General features: G+C 38.1%; 1 protein-coding gene across 1 annotated transcript in view; it reads right to left on the bottom strand.

The window, feature by feature from the left end:
- Prkdc (protein kinase, DNA-activated, catalytic subunit) overlaps positions 1 to 25,866 on the bottom strand; it is a 147,917-nt gene that overhangs the window by 48,292 nt on the left and 73,759 nt on the right. The window contains exons 41-61 of the mRNA XM_010630323.2: positions 23,971 to 24,178; positions 22,668 to 22,846; positions 20,606 to 20,774; positions 20,094 to 20,159; positions 19,415 to 19,487; positions 17,941 to 18,089; positions 17,289 to 17,426; positions 16,966 to 17,085; positions 14,135 to 14,278; positions 12,543 to 12,694; positions 11,815 to 11,946; positions 10,375 to 10,486; positions 8,206 to 8,330; positions 7,977 to 8,126; positions 7,629 to 7,802; positions 6,867 to 6,965; positions 5,647 to 5,854; positions 4,434 to 4,623; positions 3,233 to 3,451; positions 2,337 to 2,449; positions 389 to 520 (exon numbers count right to left, since the gene is read on the bottom strand). Coding sequence (XP_010628625.1) covers positions 389 to 520; positions 2,337 to 2,449; positions 3,233 to 3,451; positions 4,434 to 4,623; positions 5,647 to 5,854; positions 6,867 to 6,965; positions 7,629 to 7,802; positions 7,977 to 8,126; positions 8,206 to 8,330; positions 10,375 to 10,486; positions 11,815 to 11,946; positions 12,543 to 12,694; positions 14,135 to 14,278; positions 16,966 to 17,085; positions 17,289 to 17,426; positions 17,941 to 18,089; positions 19,415 to 19,487; positions 20,094 to 20,159; positions 20,606 to 20,774; positions 22,668 to 22,846; positions 23,971 to 24,178 — 3,052 coding nt within the window. The remainder of the gene's footprint in view (positions 1 to 388; positions 521 to 2,336; positions 2,450 to 3,232; positions 3,452 to 4,433; positions 4,624 to 5,646; positions 5,855 to 6,866; positions 6,966 to 7,628; positions 7,803 to 7,976; positions 8,127 to 8,205; positions 8,331 to 10,374; positions 10,487 to 11,814; positions 11,947 to 12,542; positions 12,695 to 14,134; positions 14,279 to 16,965; positions 17,086 to 17,288; positions 17,427 to 17,940; positions 18,090 to 19,414; positions 19,488 to 20,093; positions 20,160 to 20,605; positions 20,775 to 22,667; positions 22,847 to 23,970; positions 24,179 to 25,866) is intronic.

Here is a 25,866-nt window from a genome sequence, read left to right as displayed (position 1 = left end):
ATACTCTCAAAATAAAGCATTTTATATAAACAATGATTGAATTGGCTCATTAGCACTTTGAAGTTTATTATTTTTTTATACATTATTTCATCCTGACATTACTGAATAAGAATAATAAGTCTTAACTCTGTTTTTTAGATGGAGACTGTCATTCAGCACTTTAACTGACCTGACATGGACATCCAGCTTTAGGGTTCAGTTCTAGATAATTCTAAGTCAGTAACTAGGAAATAGCAGAGCTGGATTTGGAACAGGATTTAAAACAAGTCTATTGTTTAGGACCTTATGATGGTGTAGGCTCAATTATTTTTCCTTATAAAGAGTAGACCTCTAGAGTTGCAAACATAGCTTTTAACCTTTGAAGAGAAAACAAGGAATTAGGGAGGACCTGGGCCACAGCCTGCAAAGGGGTGATCAGGCTGCTGTATTGGATCTGGATGTCAGGAAGGTCTCCATGACGGTAACTTCTATACAAAATGATGTGGGCATCTTGCTTCATTTTCAACTCACTCTTGATCTCCTATAATCACCAGAACCAAAAATGAAACATTAGAATTCTTATTTAAGAAAATCAGATTGCATAAGATATGAAACTCCCCGAATCTACTTTTAACTTAAAGGTGGGGCCAGGGATTTAGTTCAGTGGTTCTGGAACCTGCCTCACAAGCACAAGGGCCTGAGTTCGATCACCGGTACCAAAAAAAAAGAATATAACATAAAGGTGAAGTGAAGTTAATTTTTATTCACTGGTTAGTCACTGTGCCTTATCAGTCTACAGTAAGTGATAAATCTACAATAAAATTATAATGAGAGATGAAGAGTGAAAGAGTATTTAAAATATGCATTATAAAGTAATCTGAACATTCACAAAATAAGAAAATTTGATTTGAAGTTTTCTGAAAACATAAATCAGAGGGCTGTAGTTCCTTTTTCATTCCCCTCGAGTAAGCCTTGGCTTCAAGATCAAGAGTGGTGCCCCTACTGCACACACTTGTGCCCCTCAGTCCTTGCAGACTCCTACCAGGCAGAGCATCAGGTACCTGCCACTTCCGGTCTAGAATACCTGCCTCTATTTTGTCCCTCATCGTTCAGTTCCCATCTCCATATTCTCTCTCTAGAGAGGTTTTCCACCACTACCTCTTACCCCAGGTCTTTCCTAGATGTGCTCATCACTTGGTTTACTTTTGAGGATGTGTTACAGTGTCAGCTTGTCTTTTTGGCTGTCACACACGCTGAATCAGGCTCCATGAGGACTTTTATTCCACTAACCTTCACACTGCTAGTACCTAGTACACCACTTGGCATAAAGTGCAATACTTCAGACATATCTGTCCAGTGAGTACGTGAGCACAAACATGGGCCTCTGCTGTCTGACTGTACTATTCCTAATTACTGGTCAGCAGCTTCACATCCGAATACCTGTGCCAGAGGGGAATGCACACACAGCAGGCCACCCTACATTGATGAACTGCTACAAAGTTCTTTACATCAGGCCAAAATCCCTTTTTGTGACTTCTGTCCAGCAATCCTGGTTTCTTTTCTTTCTGATGATCAAATACTGCTATTTCCTTTGGGCCATAATTGTTGGGTTTCAGGTCTAATCAGGAGCCTAGAGCTACTTATCTGAGGAAGGAACAGAGCAGGGATGGTCTTCATCATGCCAATTTTGGACTGTAGCTTAAAAGAATAACTGTAATTACACAGACAAGAGCAAGTTGAAAAGTACACCTTCTCTCCAAAAAAAGATTCAGAGAAATTATTCACTTTATATTCAGATTTGTCATAGCTACCAATTCATGTCATACTCATGTCTCCAACCATAGCTTTCATCAGATGGTGCTGGACTGTCTGGCAGCCTTGTCTACCCCTTCCTTGGGCTGTCATCCCCTTGCTGTCCCATGGCCTTACCCTTTCACAACAGCTGCCAGAGCCACACACCAAAGTGAGCTGAGACTCCCTCCCCAAGGCTCTGGCTTTAAGGTAGAGAGGCCAATCCCTTCCCAGCTGTACAATACAAATTCGAGGAACACTGGTGATCATATTTCTACCCATGGAGAGAGCTGTGGTGGGCAGTGGAGGGAAGAAGCAGAGTATGGTCCAGGAAGTCCGTGAGCCAGACAGACCACAAATTTAGGAGGACAGAGATTCTCACTGGAAGTCATGAATATCATTCATATCCAGAGCTGTCAGAGGATACTACGATTCATAACTAACCTTAATTCACATAGCGCTGCTTCTGCAATTATGGTTTGTGTATCAATACTGGAACTAATACTGGACATACCTTATGATATAAAATAGGTATTTCTAACCAAATTTGTGAAAATGATACACACCTTCTCTCGTTTTTGTTCAACAATGCCTTTTTTTGCATAAATCAAACTGAGTTTTTCTTGGTTCTTTAAAAATCGTCTGCGTAATCTTAGTATTTCTGCCCGGTTGTCCGTGTCTGAAGAACATGAAACAGGTTTGGTTACTAACAGCTCAATTCAATATGGGTAACTGGATTCAACACCTTCCAGATCCCCTAAAGTCAAAGTATGTGCTCATCTCCACTTTTGACTGTAATGCTTATTCAATGTTTTCTTAAAGAAAACCTACGGGGAACAGCAGAGGAGACAGCTGAGCAATTCTGGAGGGGGAAGAACAGCAGAGGTGTAACCACCTGAGAGACTCCTAGCTCAGCAGTGGAGAGAAAAGGATGCAACAAGAATGGTGGGCGGGGCCAGATGGGCTCAGGACTGGGGTGAGGGCAGTAGGAGGCCGGGGTGAAAGGTCAGCGTGGGGTCTGGGTATGGAGTTGGCTCTCTGTAAATATTCACTGAAATGCTCGAGTCCCTTCCAACTCCCAAATAAAGAGCATACTTCTTCATCTTCATCCTTTTTATTCTCTTCTTTCCTGTACCCCAGGCTCCCAGGTTTCTCTCAATGGCCCCTCCTCCAGCCAGTCTTTCTGGATTCTTTCTCCATTCTCTAAGATTTATTCTCTCCCACCTGTGGGCCTTGGCTTGCTAGTTCTACCCTGTCCGATAATCAGACATTTATTGGCTTATCTACCCTTATATTCTAGAAAGTCACGAAAATGAATTTTTTTCAACTTAATAGTTTTTCTGAAAGATAAAAAAAAAATGTTTTCAACATGGAAGGTGCCCGCACATTTACTGAACTGAATTTTGATGTATTTAATTGGAGAATAGGTTATTTTAAATGTGTTCAGGAAATTAATTATCACCTTTCACTTTGTTATCCACCTCATCCCCAGGAAGGCTCAGCCTTTTTTCCCCAAAATTAGGTCCCACTGACTTCGAGGGTACTCTCTGGGACTTTTCACTTCTCTTGTGAGCAAAGAGCAAGGAAGACGACAAAGAATCAGATGACAATGAGGGCATTGTATAATCAGCCAGTGGGTCAATACTGCTCCCAGTCAGCCAATTAAATGAGCTTCTTCCTTCTGCAAAAGACAGGATAAGAACACTAAGAATGTGGAGCACCACCTAGCACAGCTGCGCAGGGCAGTGAGACTTCCCTGACCCCCTGTAACACTGGGCAACACCCCAGTAGGTGGCCCAAGACAGACCAGACACCTGAGCTTCAGTCCTACTCCCCCTGGCCTCTGTGATTATCAAAGGCACGCTATGCTTTATATCTACTCTAAGGTGCTAAGGTCCCATCATTCCTAATATTAGTGTTACAGAATCTCCATTTTAACTGGAAATCAGTCCTGCTTCTAGAAACAAGAGAATGTGAGAAATCGATAAACTATTTAGATATTAAAGTGTTTATATATGTATAAAATGTTTGGGATATTTTACTCTACAAATAATAGTGGGCAGATCAAAGGAATCGGGCATGTGAGAAAAAACAATTTAATACACTATAAACATAGTAAATGAGTTTGATCTAGTTTTACTTTGCTTTTGAATAATTCAAAGCTGATGAGCTAATAAGTGTTTTTCTGTGCATAACTAAACATGTACACACACACACACACACATATGAAATCAACATACATACATATACTGAATACACATATATTGAAACTATCCCTGGTTTTCCCAGTCAAAAAATAATCCCTTTTTCCTCTTTTTAAAAAAACGTGGTAAGATATATGTAACATTTTGCATTTAAACCATTTTGAGCCTATGGTTCAGTGGCAGTAAATTCATTCACATTATTACTATCCATCTCCAGAACTCTTTTTCTCTTGCAAAACTAAAGCTCTGTATAACTGAATTATAGCTCCCTATCTCCCCTCTCCTCCACAGGATCTGAGTGTTCTGGGAACTTCAATCTTTTTCTCCTTTGATTAACACATTTTACTGTGGTTCTTAAGATATTTTTGCTATTATCACTTTACTTCTCTCACAAAAGGTCAAGATTCTTGCTATAACAGACTGTGTTTGCAAAGGTCAGAGTGTCTAGTTGCTGGTTACCTGCAGTTTGTGTGGGTGTGAAATCATACTGCTGCTGAGTGGCCCTTACTTGCCCAGACTTTGGCCCTTGAGCTGGGAAGGAGTCGTCCAGGGAGTGGGTCTGCAGAGTGCTTGGGGAGGCCTGGGTCTCAACAAACATTGGTGTGAGAATAGTACTTCTGAAACGCCAGTCAGGATCAATGGTACACTCCTGCACGAAAGAAAGTTTCAGAGGATACAATGTTCCTCTATAGCAATATTGAAATATTTTTATTTAAAATCCCATGGCACCATCAGCAGGTACGTATTATCATTTCATATTTTTTGTGAGAAATGACCAAAGCACCTTTTCTCAAAAAGTTTCAGCAAACAATTATTTGTAAAGTAGAAAAAACTAATCACTATAAGGGAAGAAATCATTCTCCAACCCCTGACAGTTTGCATTAGAAGGTGAAACCATACTTGGGAGTGGCAAGGGCACCACATCACACCTGCTACAATCATACAACGTGGCTCCTGTGAACTCATCTATGCTAAGCACATGACAGGCACATGTGGAGCATCCCTAATCTGCACACCCAAAATCCAGAATGCTACAAATCTTAAATTTCTAAAGCAACTGCATGATGCTTCCTGTGACAAGTTGTAGTTAAAATGTAGACCCACTAAAAAACATTGCATAAAATTACATGCAGGATATATGTATAAAGTATATATGAAGTGTAGTGGTACAAGCTCAGCACTTGGGAGAGAAAGAAGTTAGTTATATATGAAATAAATCTTGTGTTTATACCTGGGTCTCCCCTCCAGATATCTCATTGTGTATATAGACATATTTCAATATTCAAAAATACTGGAAATGAAAACCACTTCTGGTCCCAAGCATTTTGGCTCAGCTAGTAGTAGGAAGGTCAGTATAAACTGGACACAATCAGCCCTGCCCACAAGGAGTGTCTGTCAAGGTGTAGACCACTGTGACTACTATAACTGCCACAGAAAAGCACAAAATTGGCATCTCCCAGGCAGGAGAAGTAATGGGAGAGAAGAAATCTAAGTGGAATCTGAGAGGATAGAGTGTAAGCCTCCCAGAGCAGGGATATAACACATCCAAGAGTCTCAGAAAGGAATGTGCACATTCCAAGAAAACTAAGACTGAAGTTTAATGCTAACAGAAGATGTTCATCAACAAACAGGAAAACTATATAAGATTAATCAGGATAGACAAATACTTCACCTGAAATTCACACTCTGACAGAGGGTGCTCAAACATGAGGTTTGGATAATCTGGGCTCATGCTGGTCATTTCAAGTAGAAAATTTGTTGCTAAACTTAAAAAGTGGCCTTCTATTTTAGGAGAATATAAGGAATTTAGTGCCAAGAGTCGGTCCAGTATATTTGAAGGTAACCTGGTTTCATGGCTCCAGAAATTCCGAATGATTAATCTGAAAAGCGGGGAGGGAGAAAGCACATGCACATGCTAAGACACGAAGGAGAGTGCTGCACATAGTGTCCTGTGGGGAAGGCATAGCTTCCCACCCACAGAAAGCTCACCTGAGAGGGAAACCAAAACTGTGTAAAGGGTATAATCTGCATTATGAAAAGTAACTTGCATTAACGGAGGGAAGATTCTCCAAATGTAGCATAATTAACAAAAGATAAGAAACTGGATGATTTTTCTTTTCTCATCTCTAAGTTTTAAGTCACTATATAGTAATTTTGAAACTGAAAATAATACATATACTTCACTGCTTTGCAGTGCATTCCAAAAATTATTCCCCAAAATATTTAAAACTGAAATTAGTTAAAAATAGGTTTAGACTTTAATTTGAATGCTTATGAAATCCAAATACATTTTAAAAGCTCAGTGAATTTAAAATTATAGAATGAAAAAATAAATTATATCAAATTATACAGAAAGTCTATACTTTTTCCTACATAATTGCTACTTCATAATATACTGATACAACTGAGTTAGAATAGGCAGTTTAGAGAACAACAATCATCATTTATACTTCCATATATAGCTGCATTAAGATTTCTGTCTTTAAGTGCAAGGACCTGAGTTCGATCCCTGGTACTACAAAAAAAAAGAAAAGAAGATTTCTGTCTTTAATGTTTTAAACACTTCAACATCAATAAACAGTATAATCTCAACTATTTTTGTTAAAGGAAACAGATCGTTACTGATGTTCTTCCTTGTAAACCACTTTTCAACTCACTGCACTAGCAGACAGTGCTTTGTCCTTATCACTTTCTCAAGTTTTATGTTAAAGCAGCTAGTAAAGTAGCTAATATATATTTTTACTAAACATGAAATGCAGGATGCAGAGAAAATGCTAATACTACAAATAAATTTCCAAAACTACTGAAAAATACTTGAAGCTATTCCAGAAAGCAATATCCCTAAAACTTAATTGGTTTGGCCCAGTTATTCTGGGAGGAGCACATACTTACTGAAGCCCAAGGTTCTCGTCAATCAAGCCTTGAATCAGCACATCTTTTGCCAATCTAAATATTTCCTGGGAGTCATCATCCTTTTGACTTTCTGGATCTCTGTTTGAAAAAATAACAAAATGACAAAATATTAATACTCTGTCCTAGCCTTTCTATTCAACCCTAATCAGTATCTAGAATTAAAGCAAAAAAGCTAGCGTTTCTTATGGACTATAACTCCCGAGAATAATCAGCCTCCCCAGTCATGCATACCCAAGTCTCAGCCCTCCCTTTCATTGCTCTTTGGTCTGCTAGGAGAGGAGTTGGTAAGGGCAGGACATGCCCAAGGGGTGAGACTTCTGGGAGACTTCACTTCTTAATCTAGTCAGATCTTACAGGCGTAAGGAGAAAAACAAATTTTATAAAGGACATTTATATGTTTGCTTGTTTATTTTATTTTATTTTTTTTTGAGACACTGTCTCACTAGGTAGCCCAGACTGGCCTTGAACTTGCAGAATCCCCTTGGCTCAGCCTCCTGAGGGCTGGGATTACAGGCATGCATCACCTTGCTCAGTGACACTCATATACTTCTAAGTCAACCAATAATATAACTTTTTGAATATTTCCTACATGCTAAATGACTAAAAGATATAATTCAGTATACTGAAATAAACTTATTTAAATTATTAATCATATAGTAAAAAATGTTTTATTATGTTCCAGATTATGAAAGGTACCCAAATAATCCCTAAAAGAATGTAAACTGTCCACTTATAGCTTACCTGTAATTATCATAAATCCACATAAGAATGTTATACATTTGTTCTCTACACATTGGAGAAGGATGGGAAATGAATTCCACAATAGGGTTCAGAAGTTCTTGGAGTTCTACTGGTTTTAATTTTGCCATCATCTTATAAATTATGTCTAAACACACTTTTTGTCTTTCATCATCTCTATAATAAAAGATTTTTGAAAACACAATTTAATAATTTCTATTTCATATATCCAAAGTATGACAAGCAACATTTTTTTGCTGTTCTGTAGTTTCAAATTTTGTTATAATACGTAACATTATACATATAAAAATTATTTTTTTTTCTTATGATACTGTGGTGTTCTTTACTCACCTATGTCTCATGACTTGAATAAAGTCCTTGCTTTTTAACTGCAAGTACAGTTCCGGTATTTCCTCTGCACGACAAAGTATCACCTCCAGACAAAGTGTCTTCATCACTCCATGAAGTTTTGGCAGCAGAAAGAACACTGAGTTCAAGAACCTAAGTGGTGGGATGCCTGGTCAGAAGACGACTGACAACCAGGGTGTCCCCTCCTGCCTGAGCCCTTGGTACCCCCTACCTGTCTGCCAGGGGAGGAAAGCCCTTCACTGCTTTGTTCAAGCACACAATAAATTTGTCCTCCCTCGTATTCTGATGTTGCCGCAACTGTTTTACAACCAGTTCACACACTGACTCCTCCAGGATCTGAAAAATTAAGTTTCTTTTCGAGTAAAAAAAAAAGTGGAAACTTAAGTACTAGAAAAAGTTTTATCTTGAATATTTAAGTGAACTCAAGGAAGGTATTCGATGTTATCACATATACCAAGGTTCACAGGCAAATGACAAAATGGGAAGTATGGGAATGGCTACCAGGGCACATTAACTACTCAGTAGTTCTGAGGCTTGGTATCCTTGATTTCCTATGAGGGCCAGAAAACTGCCCCATCACAGGAGATGTACTGAGAGCTAATGTCATGTGCTGCCTTCAGACACAGAAACATTGCAAACACATCCTTTGAGAAGATAAAACAAAATTAGTTCACTTTTAATGATTCAAATACAGTTTAAGACACAAAAAAAGCTGGTAACTAGGCACAGTGGTACACACTTAGTAATTCTAGCTAATTGGGAGAGTGAAGCAGGAGGATTACAGTTCAAGGCCAGCTGGGGCAACTAAGTGAGACTGTTTCAATATTAAAAGAAAAAAACAAACAAACCAAAAAAACAGAGATGTAGCTCATAGGTAAGGCCCATGTTCAAACACACACACAAAAAGCTGGTTACCTCTGAAATAAATTATAACTGAAGTCTGATCTTAGTCTATTTCCTTGATTTAAATATATTTTAAGTCCAAATAAATCTGTGGTCAGGAAAATGGGTTTAGTTTGCTGTTAGGTTCTTTGGTATCCACTCACGATCACCTGGGATCTCCTAAACCTCTCCTCACTCAGCTCAACAGCACCACAGCCTGGCCAATCCTGTCTTCTTTCAGGAAAGGAACTGGATCGAGACACAAACTTTGGAATCACGGATATAAGGATAGCTCTTAAAGCCTTGAGGCTGGATGAGATGGGCAGGGAAGCAGTAAAAGAAAAGACCAAAATGAGGAAAGCCAGCTAAAAGGGAAAGGAAGCTACGAAAGAAAAAGGAAGAAAGTCAAGAGAATATCCTGGAAGCAGTGGCTGCCTGTGCCACCTGGAAAGACAGCAGCATCTGCTGTTGTTTGTTTACTTCTCGTGTTGGGAAGGAACACAGACCTCATGCAAACTATGCAAGCGCTTTACCATAGAGCTGTGCTCCTAGCCCCTGCATGGCATCTTTGCAGTGGCAGTGGCAGCAGCAGCAGCATTGTGTTGACATGAGGGGATGCCATGCAGTGTAGAAAGCCTATCTGCCATACTACTCTCAGTTAAGTTACAGCATACAGATGCCATATATGGGACCATGCAGTCATACACAACACTCTGATAGGTAATTTTGTTTCTGGTACCGAAGATCGAACTCAGGACCTTGGGCTTGCAAGGCAGGTCCTGTGCCGCTGAGCTAAATTCCTGGCTCTGATAGGTTACTTTTACTTAGCAACAAAGTAATATGAACGTGTGCTGTGCTAAAATACTCAATTTGGTTGTTTTCATAATATCATAAAGCCAGCAGGCACACAAGACTAAGAAAGGTCCCTCCTGAAGTACCACCCTGTTCAACAGCTTTATTAATGTGGAAACTGGAAGTAGAGGATTTGGCCAAAACAATTTAGTCCTAACTGCAGTATCTATCTATCTATCTAGATATAGCTAGATATCTATCTATATATAGGTATCTATCTATATCTATATATAGATATATATATCAAGATAATTTTCTCCAAAAGAAAAGAAAATGAAACGAATTAAAGCTGGTTATACACTATCATCTTGATTTTTAAAATAAAAAGTCAGCTGTAGGGCTAGAAATGTAGCTCAGTGATGGAGTGCTGCACTTCCTAGCATGCTCAAGGCCCTGGGTTTGATCCTCAGTACCACACACACACACACACACACAGTGCCAATTTTTAAATATTTGCCAAGTTTCTGGTGTTTAGAAAGTCTTATGTCCTTTTTAAAAAACGAAACATTGTATCTGGTATATAATAGGAAAGACAAAAATTTAATGAACATACTTTATTAATATATAAATTAATAGAACAGTCTGTTTGAAACAGCATATAAAGACATGCAAATAAAAAACACTCAAAATTGTGCAAAACACTTACATTTTTTTTCTTAGTAATATACTGAAGAATAAGTCCTAGAACTTCTGCTGCTGCAGCATAAACCTCTTTATATTTTACAAAGGACATGTTATTGACCAAAGCTTGAAAGTATCTACAACAAATACCAAAAACAGATATGCATAAAATAATCCATTCTGACATTTGAAATAAAAATATAACAGTCTTACTCCTCATACGTTTTAATAGCAAAACTGAGAAAATATGCACATAAAAGAAACACAAGTTGGTTATATGACTATGTGTATAACTACGTCTCCAAGGAAGTCCACTGTCTAATCCTAGGAGACCTCTGTGGACAGAGTAAAACCCTCTGCTGAACACCAAAGAAAACCACAATCAAGAACACAGCTACTATCCAAGACTGCAAGCAAGGTACTGATTCCCTTTCTAAAGCCATCTACTATGACAGGACAAAGACAATATGATGATGGGAAAGAGAAGGCTCAGGCTCTGTGAGAAGACTCCTTGGGCAGCAACACATTCACTGTTGAACTTCTCAGAGACTGTGAGCTCAACAAGGAAACAAACATGTCTACAAGTGAGCCAGTTCTTACCCCGATGGGCCGTTTCAGCCCTCAGGCCACATGCTGCCTATGACACCAGCAGCTGATGTGACTGGTTTTAGGAGGCCAGCAAGGAGAGTCAACCCCAGTGACTGACACAGGCCTCCTGAGATGGGGAAATCAGAAGGGAAGAGCAGAAGCTTACACAGCAAACATGGTGTGAACACTGACTTCAAAATTCTGAATACTGTAGTAGTAGGAGGAAGTACCTTTTGTGATGTTCTAAAACTAAATCAATAAAGCTCCTCTCTTCACAAATCATGTTCACCCCACCCTGAAGAAGTAAATGTTATGAATCAGGAAAGGACAGGGTGGGATTTGGGCAGAGAATACTGGAGGAAAGTGAGTCTAACACCTCTTATCTACTAACACATATATTTAAAAAGTACTACTTTTTAAAACAACCTACACTGCTTATTTGCTGTAGATGTATTATTCCTTCTCTCAAATGACCTCTGAACAAAACCTTTAATTTTAGGTAGAAATATTTTTAAGCCAAGAGTGGAAGCGTACACCTATAATCCCAGCTATTCAGAGGCATAGGCAGGAGGACTGCCAAGTTGAAGATCAACCTGGGGGGAGGGAGGGAGGAAGGGAAAGAGCGAGGGGGAGGGGGAGGGGGAGAAGGGGAGAGAGGGAGAGAGGGAGAGAGAGAAGTGCTGGGGAAGTAGTTCACTGTTCCTTGGATTCAATCCTCAGTACCACAAAAACAAAACAAAACAGAAAAGAAAGTATTTCCAACATATATTCTTCTAGTCCTTAAATGTGTTAACATTGAACTGTGCTCTACTCTGCCAATCCAATACAGGTAGACATTAGCCTAAAAAAGCAGCAAAGCCCAAAATATGACACTTACTTGGTACTCTCTATGCCACATTTTGGGTCACAGGGAGGCAAGCTATTAGCCATTACAATTCCTAATAACTGAATCCCTACAGAATTGTCCTTAGAATTAGGATCTTGACTGGAAAACCTTTCAAATATTAACCTGAAACATAAGAACAAAAGAGAAAATGGAGATTGTCATACAATGAAATGAGTAGCTGTAAGGCAAATACAGCATTTTCTAAAGCTAACTTTCACCTAAAAGTGTAAGGAACACTTTTTTCTTTCCATATCCAAGACTCTTCTTGATAACTCCCCCTTGTTCACATCTGGGTCAATGTAGTGTGTAAAGTAGGCACTTTTATATTTCTTGTATTTTAAATATCTGCCCAAATCCTTTGTTAGTTGACAATGAAACTTTTTTTTTTTTGAGTATTAAATTTTAGTTTTCCTCAGGTTATGCTAAAATGAATCAAATAAAAGTCCTTACAAGACACCCCTGAGATGAGGCCATGCAGGAACAGTGCACCCCAACTGCCCAGTGTGGCACAGGAATAGCTGGAGATGAGTTGAGGGACACACTGGAGGCACTGCCCACCTAGACCCTGAAGACTGGTTTTACACCCTTATACATGAACTCTATTATAATGTTCCTTATTCTATATTATGTCATTACATTTTGTTGCAACCACCATTCATGACATGCTTCATTTAAATCTAAATTTCTAAACAATACTGCAAGAACTAGTAAATATATACCTATATGGGATGGAGAGACAATCCTTCCAGCATTCAACAAGGGTCTTTATAATTTCAAGGTTGTGTCTAAACACAGCTCTTTTGGGATGGAAGACATGTTTCATTAGGAAATAAAGCAATCGGTTTGCTAACACTTCATCTTTAGGGACCCCCTGAAAAGGTATAAAAATTCTGTATTAATATGAAGCATTCCTAACCCAAAAGTTTATTTCTTAAACAAAGCTGGTATTTGCTGATTTTTCAGGACCAGCCACTGACCTTCCCTGGCAGTCTGGCAACACTGATTCTGCACAGACTTGGGAACAGCCTAGGCATTGTGGTCTCTGAGGGACCTGCAGGGTCATTCACTCTGGCTAGACTGTTCTTTGCCTATCCATCTCCTAAGAGAGAGACTCTGTTGCTAGGTCCCTTTATCTGAGGCTTCTTCAAGGGTTGCTACTGAGGCCTCCAACAGGGTAGGAAAAAAATCCCGGGAAGACCTGTTCCCACCAGAACCCAGGATTTACTTTTCTTATATCTTCATGTTATTAGACTATAAATTATTTTATTACATGAACAAAGGTATCAGTGGGGCATGCCATAACACTGGCACTTGGGAGGCTTAGGCAGAAGGATCACAAATTTGAGGCCAATGTAGGATACAAAATAAGACCATCTCAAAAAGAACTAAAAAAAAAATCAAAATACATTATACACATTAAACACCACCCCCAAAGAAGCTGGGGCAAAGGGGTAATGAGGGAAAATGATTATGTTAAGGCATTTATAAATCTGCCAGAATGAAACCCATTAACCTGTATAACCAATATGCTCTAATAAATAAATAAAGACTAAGAAATGTAAATTTGGTTTACTATGAAATAAATGAGATAGATATAAATGCATTAAAAAATTATACACGTCTACTATGTTTAATATGGACTACGCACATAATGTCCTGTGAAAACCTTTGTACACTGTCAGAGTCCGTGGTGTTAAGTGAACAGGCAAAGCTCCAACACACATAAATCTATTTGGGTAGATGGCATGCCTGCTCCGTGCACACTTGGCAGTCATATGACAGTCACGTAGCAATTGCTGCCATCAGAGATAAGAGCCAATGCTCTGAGAGTAAATAAACCGGTAAAGAAATGTCAAAAATCCAGACTTCAGTCACCACAGAAGTCTTCAGAACCTCACATGCAGGATCTACTAACATCTATTTTACACATAATTTTAGTACATCTATTATCTAGTTTCTATGCTTCTAACAAGTTACAGCAACAAACAAAATGAAATATTACACCTGACAAGCAAGTTTAGAGGAATTATCAAAAACAGGTAGAACCAGGGATTTAGTTCAGTGTTTCTGACTCACAAATGTAAGGACTGAACTCTATCCCTGGTACCAAAAAAACCCCCCAGAAAAATGAACAACAAAAAAAAACAACACAAAAAAAAACAAAAGCAAGCAGTGTGAGCAGCATAGCCATACAGCAACTACTGCTAAACAGTGACTCCATCAGTAAGAGACATGTGAATTATCTGTCCTATTCTGTCTAGGGTGTCAGCAAAAGAATAATCTACTACATAATAGATACATCATTTCTTACTGTAGGGGTAGCCACGCCTGTCCATGAAAGAACAGTAGCCACTATCTCAACCACCATGTAGTGAATTCCTTCTCCCCCATTGTTTTCAGAAACTGCCAGCTGCAGTAAGGGGCCAAGCCAGTGCTTCGCATAAGGACGAAAGACCTAGAACAGAATTTAAAAGTCAAGTATGAAAGAATCTTTCTGAATCACCAAAATATTAATACAGGAATACATCTTCTATCAGCTAAAATTTTATGACCTGTCCTAAATTAAAAATAGATTCAAAGTATTCTATATAAACCCTCTCTGTCCCACTGGAATAATATGTAGCTATAGAAAATTATTTTTACTTTATGTAAACCCATAAGAAATATGAAAAATAAGGCTACAAAACCAGGTAGGCAGTTTGATCACTGGTACAAACAAACAGGTAGGCATATGAGCCTAAATTTTTTTCATTTCTTCCTATGTCAGAAGTCATTCTTTTATAAACTTCACACGCTTAAGATCTCTGAAATATAAGTAAGGTGTATCCATATACTAAATTCCATTGAATACTTTAGGAATTGCAGGAGAATGTCATTTTAGTTTTTTGTTTCTTTGTTTTTGTTTTTAGGATGAGTTTGGAAAGCAACACTAAAGATTATAATCCAAGGTATCTTCCTTCTTAGTCTTTTCACCCTTTCTTTTTCAAATATATTTTCTAAGTGATTTCTCATCTACTCTCACAGCTTAATCTGTGATTCCCCATCTTTTTTTTATTGTGCACCTGTAAGAACAAGAACAAAAAATCAGCACACTCCATATAGGTCTACAGTCTTATTTATAAATAGCATATATGAACTTCTTTACTAATTTATTAAACTATAACAAATACTTAAAATGTTAAAAATAAATGAAAATGTAAGTTCTATTCTTTTATTCCATAACACAAAGACTGTTTAGGACGTTTCCTTTTGGGAACCATTGCCCTGACACAACAGGCTTCATGTGCACACACAGCCCCATGGATGGGTCCCACCAATGACCCAGAGAAGCCTCATACCCACACATGAACACAAAGTGCAGTAGGCTCCCTTGTCAGCTAACCTTCCATGTCAGCCCCATGGAGATTATCCAAAACATATCCAGCTCCTTTTCAGTAGCTTTAATGCTCGGAGGTACATGAACTAGAAATCACACTGTGCCCCCAAGTGTTATGGAATGAACTGTATCCCCCAAAAAAGTATGTGCTCACATAAGGTGTCAGAATGTGACCTTATTTGGAGGCAGTTTTTATCATTGTTTTAACAGTACTGAGGACTGAATACAGAGCCTTATGCATGCTAGGCAAATGCTCACTCTATCACTGAGCTACATTCCATTCTTTTTTTATGTTATTATTTTTCTGATTTTGAGACAGATTCTCACTAAATTATCCAAGCTGGTCTCAAACTCGCAATCCTCCTGCCTCAGCCTCCACAGTAGTTTGGATCAGAGATGAGTGCCAAACTGGAGACAGGGTTCTACAGAGGTAAATAAGTTAAAATAAGGTCATTAGGGTAGGTTTTAATCCAATACATATATGCAAGTATTCTTATGAAAAGGGGAAATTTGGACACAGAGACGTGCCTGGGGGAAGACACCATGAAAACAAGAATGCTACCCACATGTCCAGATGCTTGAGGTTATCAGAAGCGGGCAGAGGTTGGGATCAGATGTCCCCTAATAGCACTCATAAGGAATCAATGCTGATGATACCTGGATCTCAGACTTCTGGTCTTCACGACTATTGTTTAAGCCCTATTGTTTATACCTTGTGACCCCCAGGAACTAAAACTCTAGCAAAACCTCAAGGAAAGCATTCCCTGCCATAGTCCCCAGCAGCCTCTCTGCTTACATCTGCAAAAGCACCTAGAAAGACTCTACTGAACAAATCTCATAATGTCACCTCTCTACCTTGAGTGCTTCAGTGGTTCGCTGCTACTCAAAAAATGAGCCATACTCATTGGAAGGCCCCTGGTGGCCTGGTCCAATTTACCAATCCCTTGAACATCCCTCCTCTAGACCAGGCCCCCTTAATCCACATGATCAGTGCAGACACACCGGCTCTCTCAGGGGTCATTTCTGCTCAGTCAAATACTTCTACATAGAACACAAACTCCCATAGCACTTAACCAAGCTTAGCTCAAGGGCCCTCTCCAAAATCTACTTAACTCCCACCTGATGTGTGCTATGTGTAAACTAATACACTTTCCCTGAAAATAAGACTTAGCCAGAAAACAATCAGTCTGGAAAACTAGAGATCAAAAATGCCAGCCCCAATCAGCCCATCCTTGCCTTATCTGCTATCACTATTTTCTTGCTCGGTGGCTACTCCGTAAAGCAGGTTTTTTTTGGGGGGGGCGGGGGTTACCAGGGATCGAGCTCAGGTGCTGGAACCACTGAGCTAAATCCCTGGCCCCTCTAAGGCAGGTTTGATATCTAATTTTCAAGGCTGATTGTTTTCCAAGTAGGTCTTATTTTGGGGAAAACATGGTACCTAAGAGAAAATCAGCTATTCTTCATATAGACTTAACAGAAATATCTTCACCCATTTTTATGCTATTATAAACAAAGAAGCCTTAAGAAAGCTTTAAGGTTTAGGAAAGTTGCCACATATACTTTATGCAAAGTTAATTTCTAATTCAATGAGGTTAATTTATATGTTTAAGAAAAAAGTGTTAAACAAGTAGATAAACATAGTTTGATAATTTATTAACAGAATAAAGATGTCATGCTCTTTCCCTTTACAGCTTATTTTATTTGGTATTTTTTAAGCAGATGCATAGAACTGTAATGAATTATTAAAGAAATAATAATTTATTTACCTCTTCTGCATTAATAATAAGCTTGGCTAAGAAGAGACGGATATTTAATGGCACAGATAGATTTCCTAGTTTGTCGTGAAGAAACTTCATCCAAGAAGGAAGATCTTTTGGCATTGAACTCTGAAATAAAACATGAAAGTATCTTAAAAAATGGAATAAAAGAGCCTCACATTTTGATGTAAGAAAATGACAAATTAAGACATGGAAAGTAAAAATGTTTGCCATGCAGGGTAGTTTAGACTTCAATGTGAAAATTTTCTTCTCAATATAACATCAATAAATAGTATCACCACAGGCAGGATATTAGCAAAAAACCCCAATACCTCTTCTCCTTTGGGACAGCTCAGATTTCTCTGCATGTGTTTAATCAGGGCTGTCATAGTTGCCATACATTCATGTTGATTGAGCTCATCCATCTCTAACTCCAAGACATCATCTTGGATCTTAGGGTCATGACTTTCCTGTGGAACGCGAAGATTCAAATGATGCAGGGTATACTTTTAAACATCAGCAGACATAACCTGCTCCAAAATCTGGTAATAATAATCAAATTCACTTGAATATATTTTCTTAGTAAACGACTAAGAAGTTAAATAGGACTTCCAAGTTTTTCTTACATTTCTAGGCACACATTCCCTCTCAGATCCATCTGTCTAGTCACTGCCCTGGGGTAGCACCTCAGGTTACTCATCCGCACTACTGTTGGTGCAGTCACTCCCCTGAGGTTACACTGATATCCAGATTATCTCTCTACCTTGACTCTTGGCCTCGGGACTTCCTTCCTGTGTTGAGGAAATCTGCTGAGTCAGCAGGATAAAGGGTTGAGCCTTAGATCTCGGAAAATTCTCAAGATTAACTCTCCCAAGAAGACTAACAGAGAAATGACATCCCCCTACTAATGACAGGATATAGCTGTGACCCAGACTCCCTACTTTACAAACTCCAACAATATTTTAATATAGGAAATGTGATCACCTGTCTCTGAAAATGACCTGTGGTGGATTTGGGGTCTTGGGAGTTGTATGAATAGCTCTGAACTCCAGTTGAGAAATCAAATTGACTCATTTCCTCACTCAGGCTACTGTTTGCCATATATGACAAGGAAGACATATAATGAGGACCATCTGAAATAGAAAGAAAATGCTGGTATTTAATCTGGAAGAAAATCTCTCTAAGCTCAAATCACATTAAAATTAAAGGATACTCTTTGCTGCATGCTTTGCAAGCACAAGGACCTGAGTTTGATCCCCGGTACAAAAATAAATAAATAAATAAAATAAATAAAATAAAATAAAATAAAGGATACTCTTAATTAAGGCTTTCATCACACATGTGATTCTTAGCCCATTGGCAGATTAACAAATGAGGAAAAGATCTCCTTTTGCTTTTGTCATTATATAGCAGTTACTCTACTGTTACAAAGAAGTTAAACTAGATCTAATTTTAACAGAATTTCTTTACATTTAAAATTTTGATGGCACACACTTTGCCCTAACAAAAATGCGGAAAAAATGATTACTGAAAAATAGCTAATGTAAAAAAGGTAGAGGCACAGAAAACTGGTCCAAATCTTTTTTCCTCAAATCAAGATATGGTGATAGAGCTATTTTAAAAAGTTAAGCAGGGGTCAGGGATTTAGCTCAGTGGTTCTGCCACCTGCCTTGAAAGTACAAGGTCCCAAGTTCGATCTCTTGAAAAAAAAAAAAAAAAAAAAAAAAAAAAAAAGTGAAGCAAAAAAAGTGAGGTTAGGAGAATGCCATAAGATAGTGGATTAATTTTAAATAGGGAGGCCAGGGTAAGTCTCTTTCACAGGTTGATTTGAAACAAAATGTCATGAAGCATTTTGCTATCTAGGCCTCGAGTAACATTGGGGAAAAGTACAGATGCCCAGGGTCCAAAGCAAGACCAGAACTCGCAAGGCTTTGGTAGGGACTGTGCTGCTGGAGCAGCGTGGACAGGAGGAGGGCAGCAGGAGAGGCAGGCAAGCAGATAGGAGGCTGTGAGCAGCTATGTCCTAAGGGAGATGGGAGTTACAGGGAAGTCTAGAAGAGAGAAGTGGCAGGATAGGACTTGTCTTCTTTTTTTTTGGTACCGGGATCGAACTCAAGTCCTTGCGCTTCTGAGACAGGCGACAGAACCACTGAGCTAAATCCCCGGCCCCAGGACTTGTCTTCTAACAAAGATTTCTACATATATCTAAGTAGTAAACATAATCCACATAAAAACAAAACAAAAAAAAATCAAGTCCATCTTGCCCCATTTGGCCACTTGGAGACCTTATGTAGTTAAATTTAGCTAATTACATTTCTTTCAAAATATAATTTCAGTTGCCACGTTAAAAACTTTTTAAAACTCAGTTTTGATGCTCTGGAATATTTAAAATGTTTTCTATTTACATATATAAATACCAACAATTAGAAACTTTCCAATCATTTTGAAAATGTCCTACCTGAATCCTCATTTGCTGCCTCTCTGGCTTCCTTCCTAATTTCAATGTACTTTTTTTTTCTTTCCATAGGAACCTAATAGGCAAAGCAAATACACCATTTAAAATATGTTCAAGTTATACACACACTTTTTGTTTTAGTAACAACCTGGCAAAACCAAATTACTAATTTTTTTTAAAAAATCAAATTTTAAAGAATTCAAAAATATCTACTATATATGTGTGTGTACCATAGAATATAAAAGTAAACATAAATACAAATTAAAGGTATATTACATACTTTGGTGTCCTTTATGAAAGCTTTCTGGGCTGTGCCTAGTGGCTTCTTGTACTGGCACTGTCTTTCCTTCACAAGTCAAGAGAAGGAAAAACCAGTTCTTGATGAGTTCCCTTGCAGCTGTTTGAGATTATAACTCAAACCGAAGATAGGTTTTATAGATGTCAGTTTACAGAAATAACATAAAATTGCTAGTTTTTATAGCTGAAAGATTTGAATACTTAACATGTTCAATATATATAATATATGTTTTTCTCTGGGAGCATTTGGTGTTTTTAATTTACAAGTAAAATTAAAAATTTTGGGCCAGGGATTTAGCTCAGTGGTTCCACTGTCTGCCTTGTAAGCACGAGGTCCTGAGTTCAATCCTCGGTACCAAGAAAAGAAAATTCTTTTTCCACTTACCTCAACTTCTATGGGAAACACATAGCAGCGATTCAGGTCTATCAAATTTTCAAAAATAAGTAAGTTCTATAAATAAAAAAAAAATAACAGAAAATATCTGAATGGTAGAGATCCTTGTTTTGTTTTGTTCTTTTTTTGTTTTGTGGTACTGGGGACTGAACCCAAAGCTTTTGCACCAAGATACACTGCCATCCCCTTTAAAATTTTTTATTTTGAGACTGGGTCTTATGAAGTAAACAAATTGCCCGGGCTGGTCTTGAATTAAAATCCTCTTGCCTCAGCCTCCCAGAGTGCTGTGATTACAGGTGTGCTAGATCCTTGTTATTGATGCTAACTATTGATTCTACTCAATAACTTATATACAAACACATTAGCTTTAAAATATATCTGTGAAGAACTAAAAAAAAAACTAACATTATAAGAAGGTACAAATTACATAACTTCAAATGATATAATCTAATTGTTTTAATCCTATAATGACAGCAGTAATGAATACTTCTGGAGTGACCTACCTTTTCTGGTTTTTCACTAAACAAAAAACCCTGGTAAAATTTTAATTCATTGAAAACACAGCAGATAACAGAAATGGCACAGTTATATGCAGCACAATGGTAAAGTCTTCTCCTTTCCAGTAACTGGTTCTCTCCTGCCATGTTCTCTGTAAATGCATCATGGCACAACCTGCAGAGTAGACCAAGTTTAAACATTAATGTAATTAATTATAGTTAGTGTAATGTACTTGATATGGAAATCAATGCTTGAGCAGATATGGTGGCACACATCTTTAACACCAGTGCTCTGGGAGGCTAAAGCAGAAGAATCACAAGTTAAAGGCCAGCCTTGTCTCAAAACAAAGGGCCGGAGATATAACTCAGTGTGAAGGCCCTGGGTTCAACTCCCAGTTCTGAAAAAGATAAAAGCAAAGAAAAGTTGATTGATGCTCAGCAATGCCAGACAACAGAATCTAATGCAGGTCAACCTCTCTTGAGTGTCAGTTTTATGCCAAGCATAGCACTGCGCATTGGGATACAAAGACAAGCATGTCACTGTCTTGCAGCACAGACCACAAATGTGGATCTCACCACAAAGTGTTAAGCATACCTATGAGTACAAGAAGTAAAAACAGGAAAGCAAGGGGGATAGACTAGTCTAGTCCAAGGAGCTTAGAACAAAAGATTTAAGAGAAAATATCAGAGTTGAGTTGTTTCACTGTCTTTAAAAGACAAGGTCTGCCTGTTTTTTGGCCTGGCTCTGAACTCCTGGACTCAGGTGATCCTCCTGCCTCGGCCTCCTTAACGGATGAGAAATACACCACAGTGCCCAGCTTGAGCAGGTTTTAAAATAATTTGTTAGAACAGAAATGTACATAGGCATTATGAACAGAGAATAGTGTCATTCATAACACGGGATGATCTTTGTGTGTTTTGGGAAGCAGTGGAAGCAACAGCGGCTGGCAGCAAGGGAGAGGAAGGTTCTCGGCAGAACTTGCTCATCATGCTCAGGGGCATGGACTTCATCCTGTAGGACAGGATCAACAAACTACACTTAATAGCCAATTACTACTCAAACAAGTTTTCTAGGAACAAAGCCATGTGTATTCTCATAGGTTTTATTTATGGCTTACTCACAGTACAATGTGGTACTTGTGGCAGATTATATGGCTCACAAACCAAAAATACTTGGCCCTTTACAGAAAAAGTTTGTCCACCTGTTCCTGAAGTCCAGGTGTCACTGAAGGGCCATGGGTAAAAAAGATGAAAATATCAGACTCAGACTTCAGCTGCATTTTCATTCTGGCACAGTAGGGACGTGGAAAAGAAGTTAAGTCTATGAACAGGGCGAAGAATTCTAAAGGACATGGGTGCAATGGCTCACAAGAAATCCCATGGTTGAACAACCACAGTAAGGGGAATAGAAACTGTTCTCAGGAACACTGAGTGGATCAAATCTGGCAAATTGGTAACTGACATGGTATTAGTAGAGGTTGGAAAAATGCAGATGAAAGAATGAACTGTGATTCCCAAGTCCCCTGTGCATTAGGCAATGAGAGGAAGGTGGCATCATTCACCAAGGCAAGGTAAAGTATGGTCTAGGGTAAAAGAAGAGTAATGATGAGTTTGGAGACAAAATGACACAGCAAAGTCTATCTTACTATCTTACTTGGAAGAATTTCATTAGAAGACTGGTTTTAGAGAAAACTGATTAATTTGTACCTTAAAGAATGACTGTTAAAAATACCATTTTAAAAATTTCAAATGATAGGAAAAATAAAATTAGTTCTTACTATTAATCACACTGGTACAAATATATCAAGATAATCAGGGGAAAAAGTGGCAGCAAAAAACAGTGAAAGAAAGTAAAGAATTTTATTCTTTATAAAAGATAAATATGTGATGAAATGTGTGTCTAACAACACACTAAAGTCAATCTAAGAAGTTTGTATATGAGAAAAAAAGGAAACTATAAAAGTTCAGAGTTTTAGTAAAACATATATTCACATTATACAAATGTATACGTATATGCACCAAAACTATTAACAAATTAAATAAAGTAAAAAATAAATTAAAATCTTACTTAACAAGTGTCTTTGTAAGCTCATTTCCTTCTGTAACACAGGAGCCATGGAAAACTTGATTAATTTTAGATTCCTTAGAGTGAACATCATCTTTTGAAAGGCGAGAATACATAACTTCTAGCATCTTGTAATAGCCCATTTTCTTGGTGATTTGAGTGTCAAAGGTAGATTCATTTAGCTTAGAAAAGGTAACAAATATTATTAGTCTAAGAATGGAAAATATCTTAATATATCACGTTCAACACTCAGTGTTCTTTAGATTGGAAATAATCTTTAAAAAGAAGCTGATCACTGCAAAAGGAGAGTGCCCTGTTGTCTGGGGTTTCCAACATGTATTTATCATATATAAAGGGGAAACAAAAATAACACCCGATGGGGAGTAGAGGGGAAAGGAAAAAAATTAAGAATTGAGATGTGCTATGTACATGTGTCAACTTCCCATGATGAATGTAATCATTATGTACTGAAAATATGTACTAAAAATTTTTTTAAAAACACATGATACTCAAATAGTGAGTCCTGAGTATGCAACATTTGTACAAAGTCTTACAAATAGTGAGTCCTGAGTATGCAAAATTTGTACAAAGTCTTACAACATTTGTACAAAGTCTTAGCAAGTGAAAATCCAACACACTAAAACAAAAAATTTTCAACTATTTTCAATGTTACATTAATACTATGCCATTTGGATATTTCTGTCTCCCAACAAGGTTCTGAATTACACTCTCAATCCACAAAAGAGATCCAAAATATGTCCTAATCCCTAAAACAGGTGAATATAACTTCCTCATACAGTGAAAAGCGAGTTTGAAGACATAAGTTAAAGACATTGAGATGGGGAGATTATTTTTGATTGTTCAGGCTCTAAAGGAAATCACATGTAACCTTAGATTAGATAAAAGGAAAAGACAACGTGACAAGGAAGGCAGAGATGGGAGCAGTCTCAGTACAACCCAGGAATGATACAGCCACTTGAGGCTGGAAGAAAGGCTTTTGCAAGAGACAAGAAGTGTGGCCCAATGCTATGATTTTGGCCTGGTGTAACTATTTATAGATTTCTGGTCCCCAGAACTGGGAGAGAAAAAATGTCTGTTGTTCTAAGCCATCAGGTTAGCAGTAATTTGCTACAGTGGCCACAGGAAATGAGTGCAGATCCATGTAGCCACAGACTGTTATCAAATGCAGAGGGAATGGTCTCTGAGCTAGAGCTCACATGACTGAACACAAGGCAGATTCTAGTAACACTGGTCATGGAGTTCTACTGATTCTTATTAATACTGAGTTTAACATGATGCGTGGTACCTTTGTAAACCTAGACTTCAATGTATCAATGGCATCCACCATGATTTTGCTGAAGAATTCTCTTAGAGCATCCAGGCTGCAGTGCCACAACAGGGTAAGGAGACAGCGATCTACAAATGCTTGTCGAGTCTTATTTGAAAGTAGGTCATTCCTCCTGAACATTTTGTACACACTTTCCAGAAGGTCTGATTGTGTGGCACACAAACTCCTAAGAAAAAGAGATAAAATTACATGTCCAGCTTGGTGGCACATATATGTAATCTCAACACTGGGAGGCTGAGGCAGGAGGACTATAAGCCTGGGAAATTCAGTGACTTTGTGGGACCTTGCCTTAAAATAAAAAATAAAAAAGGTAGGGCTGTAGCTCAGTGTGAAAGCCCTGGGTTCCATCTTCAAAAGTACACACACACACACACACACACACACACACACACACACACACTACATTAACATTCATTCTGTGAATAAATATTTTGAGTATTTCTTACATAACATGTAGCATAAGCTGCAATTATTATGAACTACAAAATAGCTTAAAAGATTAAATAAATGAAAACTATCAAGACAAAAATCATTTGCACACAAATTGTATTGTTTTATTAATTCCCAGAAATCTTCAAAACCAATATAGATTCTAGGAAGAAAAATTTTTCATTTGCTCCCGTATCTGGTTTTGTTTAAGAACAATGAAAAGGCTCTGGAAGAGTCTCAGGCCTACAAATGTTCACATTTTGAGGATTTGAAACTCACAAGTTAAGATTTAAAATATTCTAGTCTCTCCCTATTAATCAACTACCATGCTTATTTCTGAGGCAGAGATATACCCTTCTATTTGGTCCTTTCTCATCTGAAAAATAAAAGATTTTAATAATCAGCAGTAAGATTTTGTCTAAAAAGGGCTGGGGATTTGGCTCAGTGGCTCTGCTCCCTGCCTGACAAGCACGAGGACCCGAGTTCAATCCCCGGTACAAAAAAAAAAAAAAAAAAATTTTTGTCTAAAAGTCTATAAATTAAGAATACATCTGGGGGCTGGGGATTTAGCTCAGTGGTTCCGCCGCCTGCCTCGTAAACACAGGACCCAAGTTTGATCCCTGTACCAAAAAAAAAAAAAAAAAAAAAAAAGAATATAGCTGGCTATGGTGGCATGTAGCTATAATAGCAGCACTCAAGAGACTGAGGCAAGATTCCAACTTAAAGACCAGCCTGGAACACACAGTCCAGTTCAAGGCCAGCCTACACCACATAGTGAGCTTGTCTAAAAAAAAAAAAAAAAAAAAGAAAGAAACAGAACAAGTAAAAAAGCAAAAGCAAAAACAAAAAAGGAATACAGAATTAAGTTTCCTTAATTATTAAAAAAGAGCATTAGAGGGCCAGGGATTTAGCTCAGTGGTGCCACCACCTTCCTTGTAAGCACAAAGTCCTTAGTTCGATACTCAGTACCAAAAAAAAAGTTATTGGAAGAAAATGATCATTAAAATGCTGATCCTCTGAACTTAAGATATTAACCAGGATAAAATATGATATACAGAAGGTACCTGAGTAAAAGTTTTAAGGTTATGAGGCTCTACTATATGTCACACAGGGTTTTAATATTCAATGGGCACTACAGTGGACCCAATGGTCATGCCCCTCCCAGATCCTTATGTTGACATCCTCACCCTAAGGAAATGGTATTAGTAGATAAGGGCTTTGGGAGTTTATGGGTTATGAGGGCCCCAAGGGAATTGGTGCCCTTATAAAAGAGGCTCCAGGGCACTCCTTTCCCCTCCTACCATGTGAGAGCACAGCAAAAGACACCACTATGAAATGGCAAAAAGACCTTTGCCAGATATGGAATCTGTTGGCACCCTGATTTTGAATTTCCAGCTTACAGAACTGTAAAATATAAATTTATGT

The sequence above is a fragment of the Fukomys damarensis genome, unplaced genomic scaffold (genome assembly GCF_012274545.1).
Source record: "Fukomys damarensis isolate Sample0158 unplaced genomic scaffold, DMR_v1.0_HiC HiC_scaffold_5, whole genome shotgun sequence".
NCBI classification, from domain to species: domain Eukaryota; kingdom Metazoa; phylum Chordata; class Mammalia; order Rodentia; family Bathyergidae; genus Fukomys; species Fukomys damarensis.
Note: the sequence above shows the minus strand (reverse complement) of the source record. Positions and strands in the feature narration are given on the sequence as shown.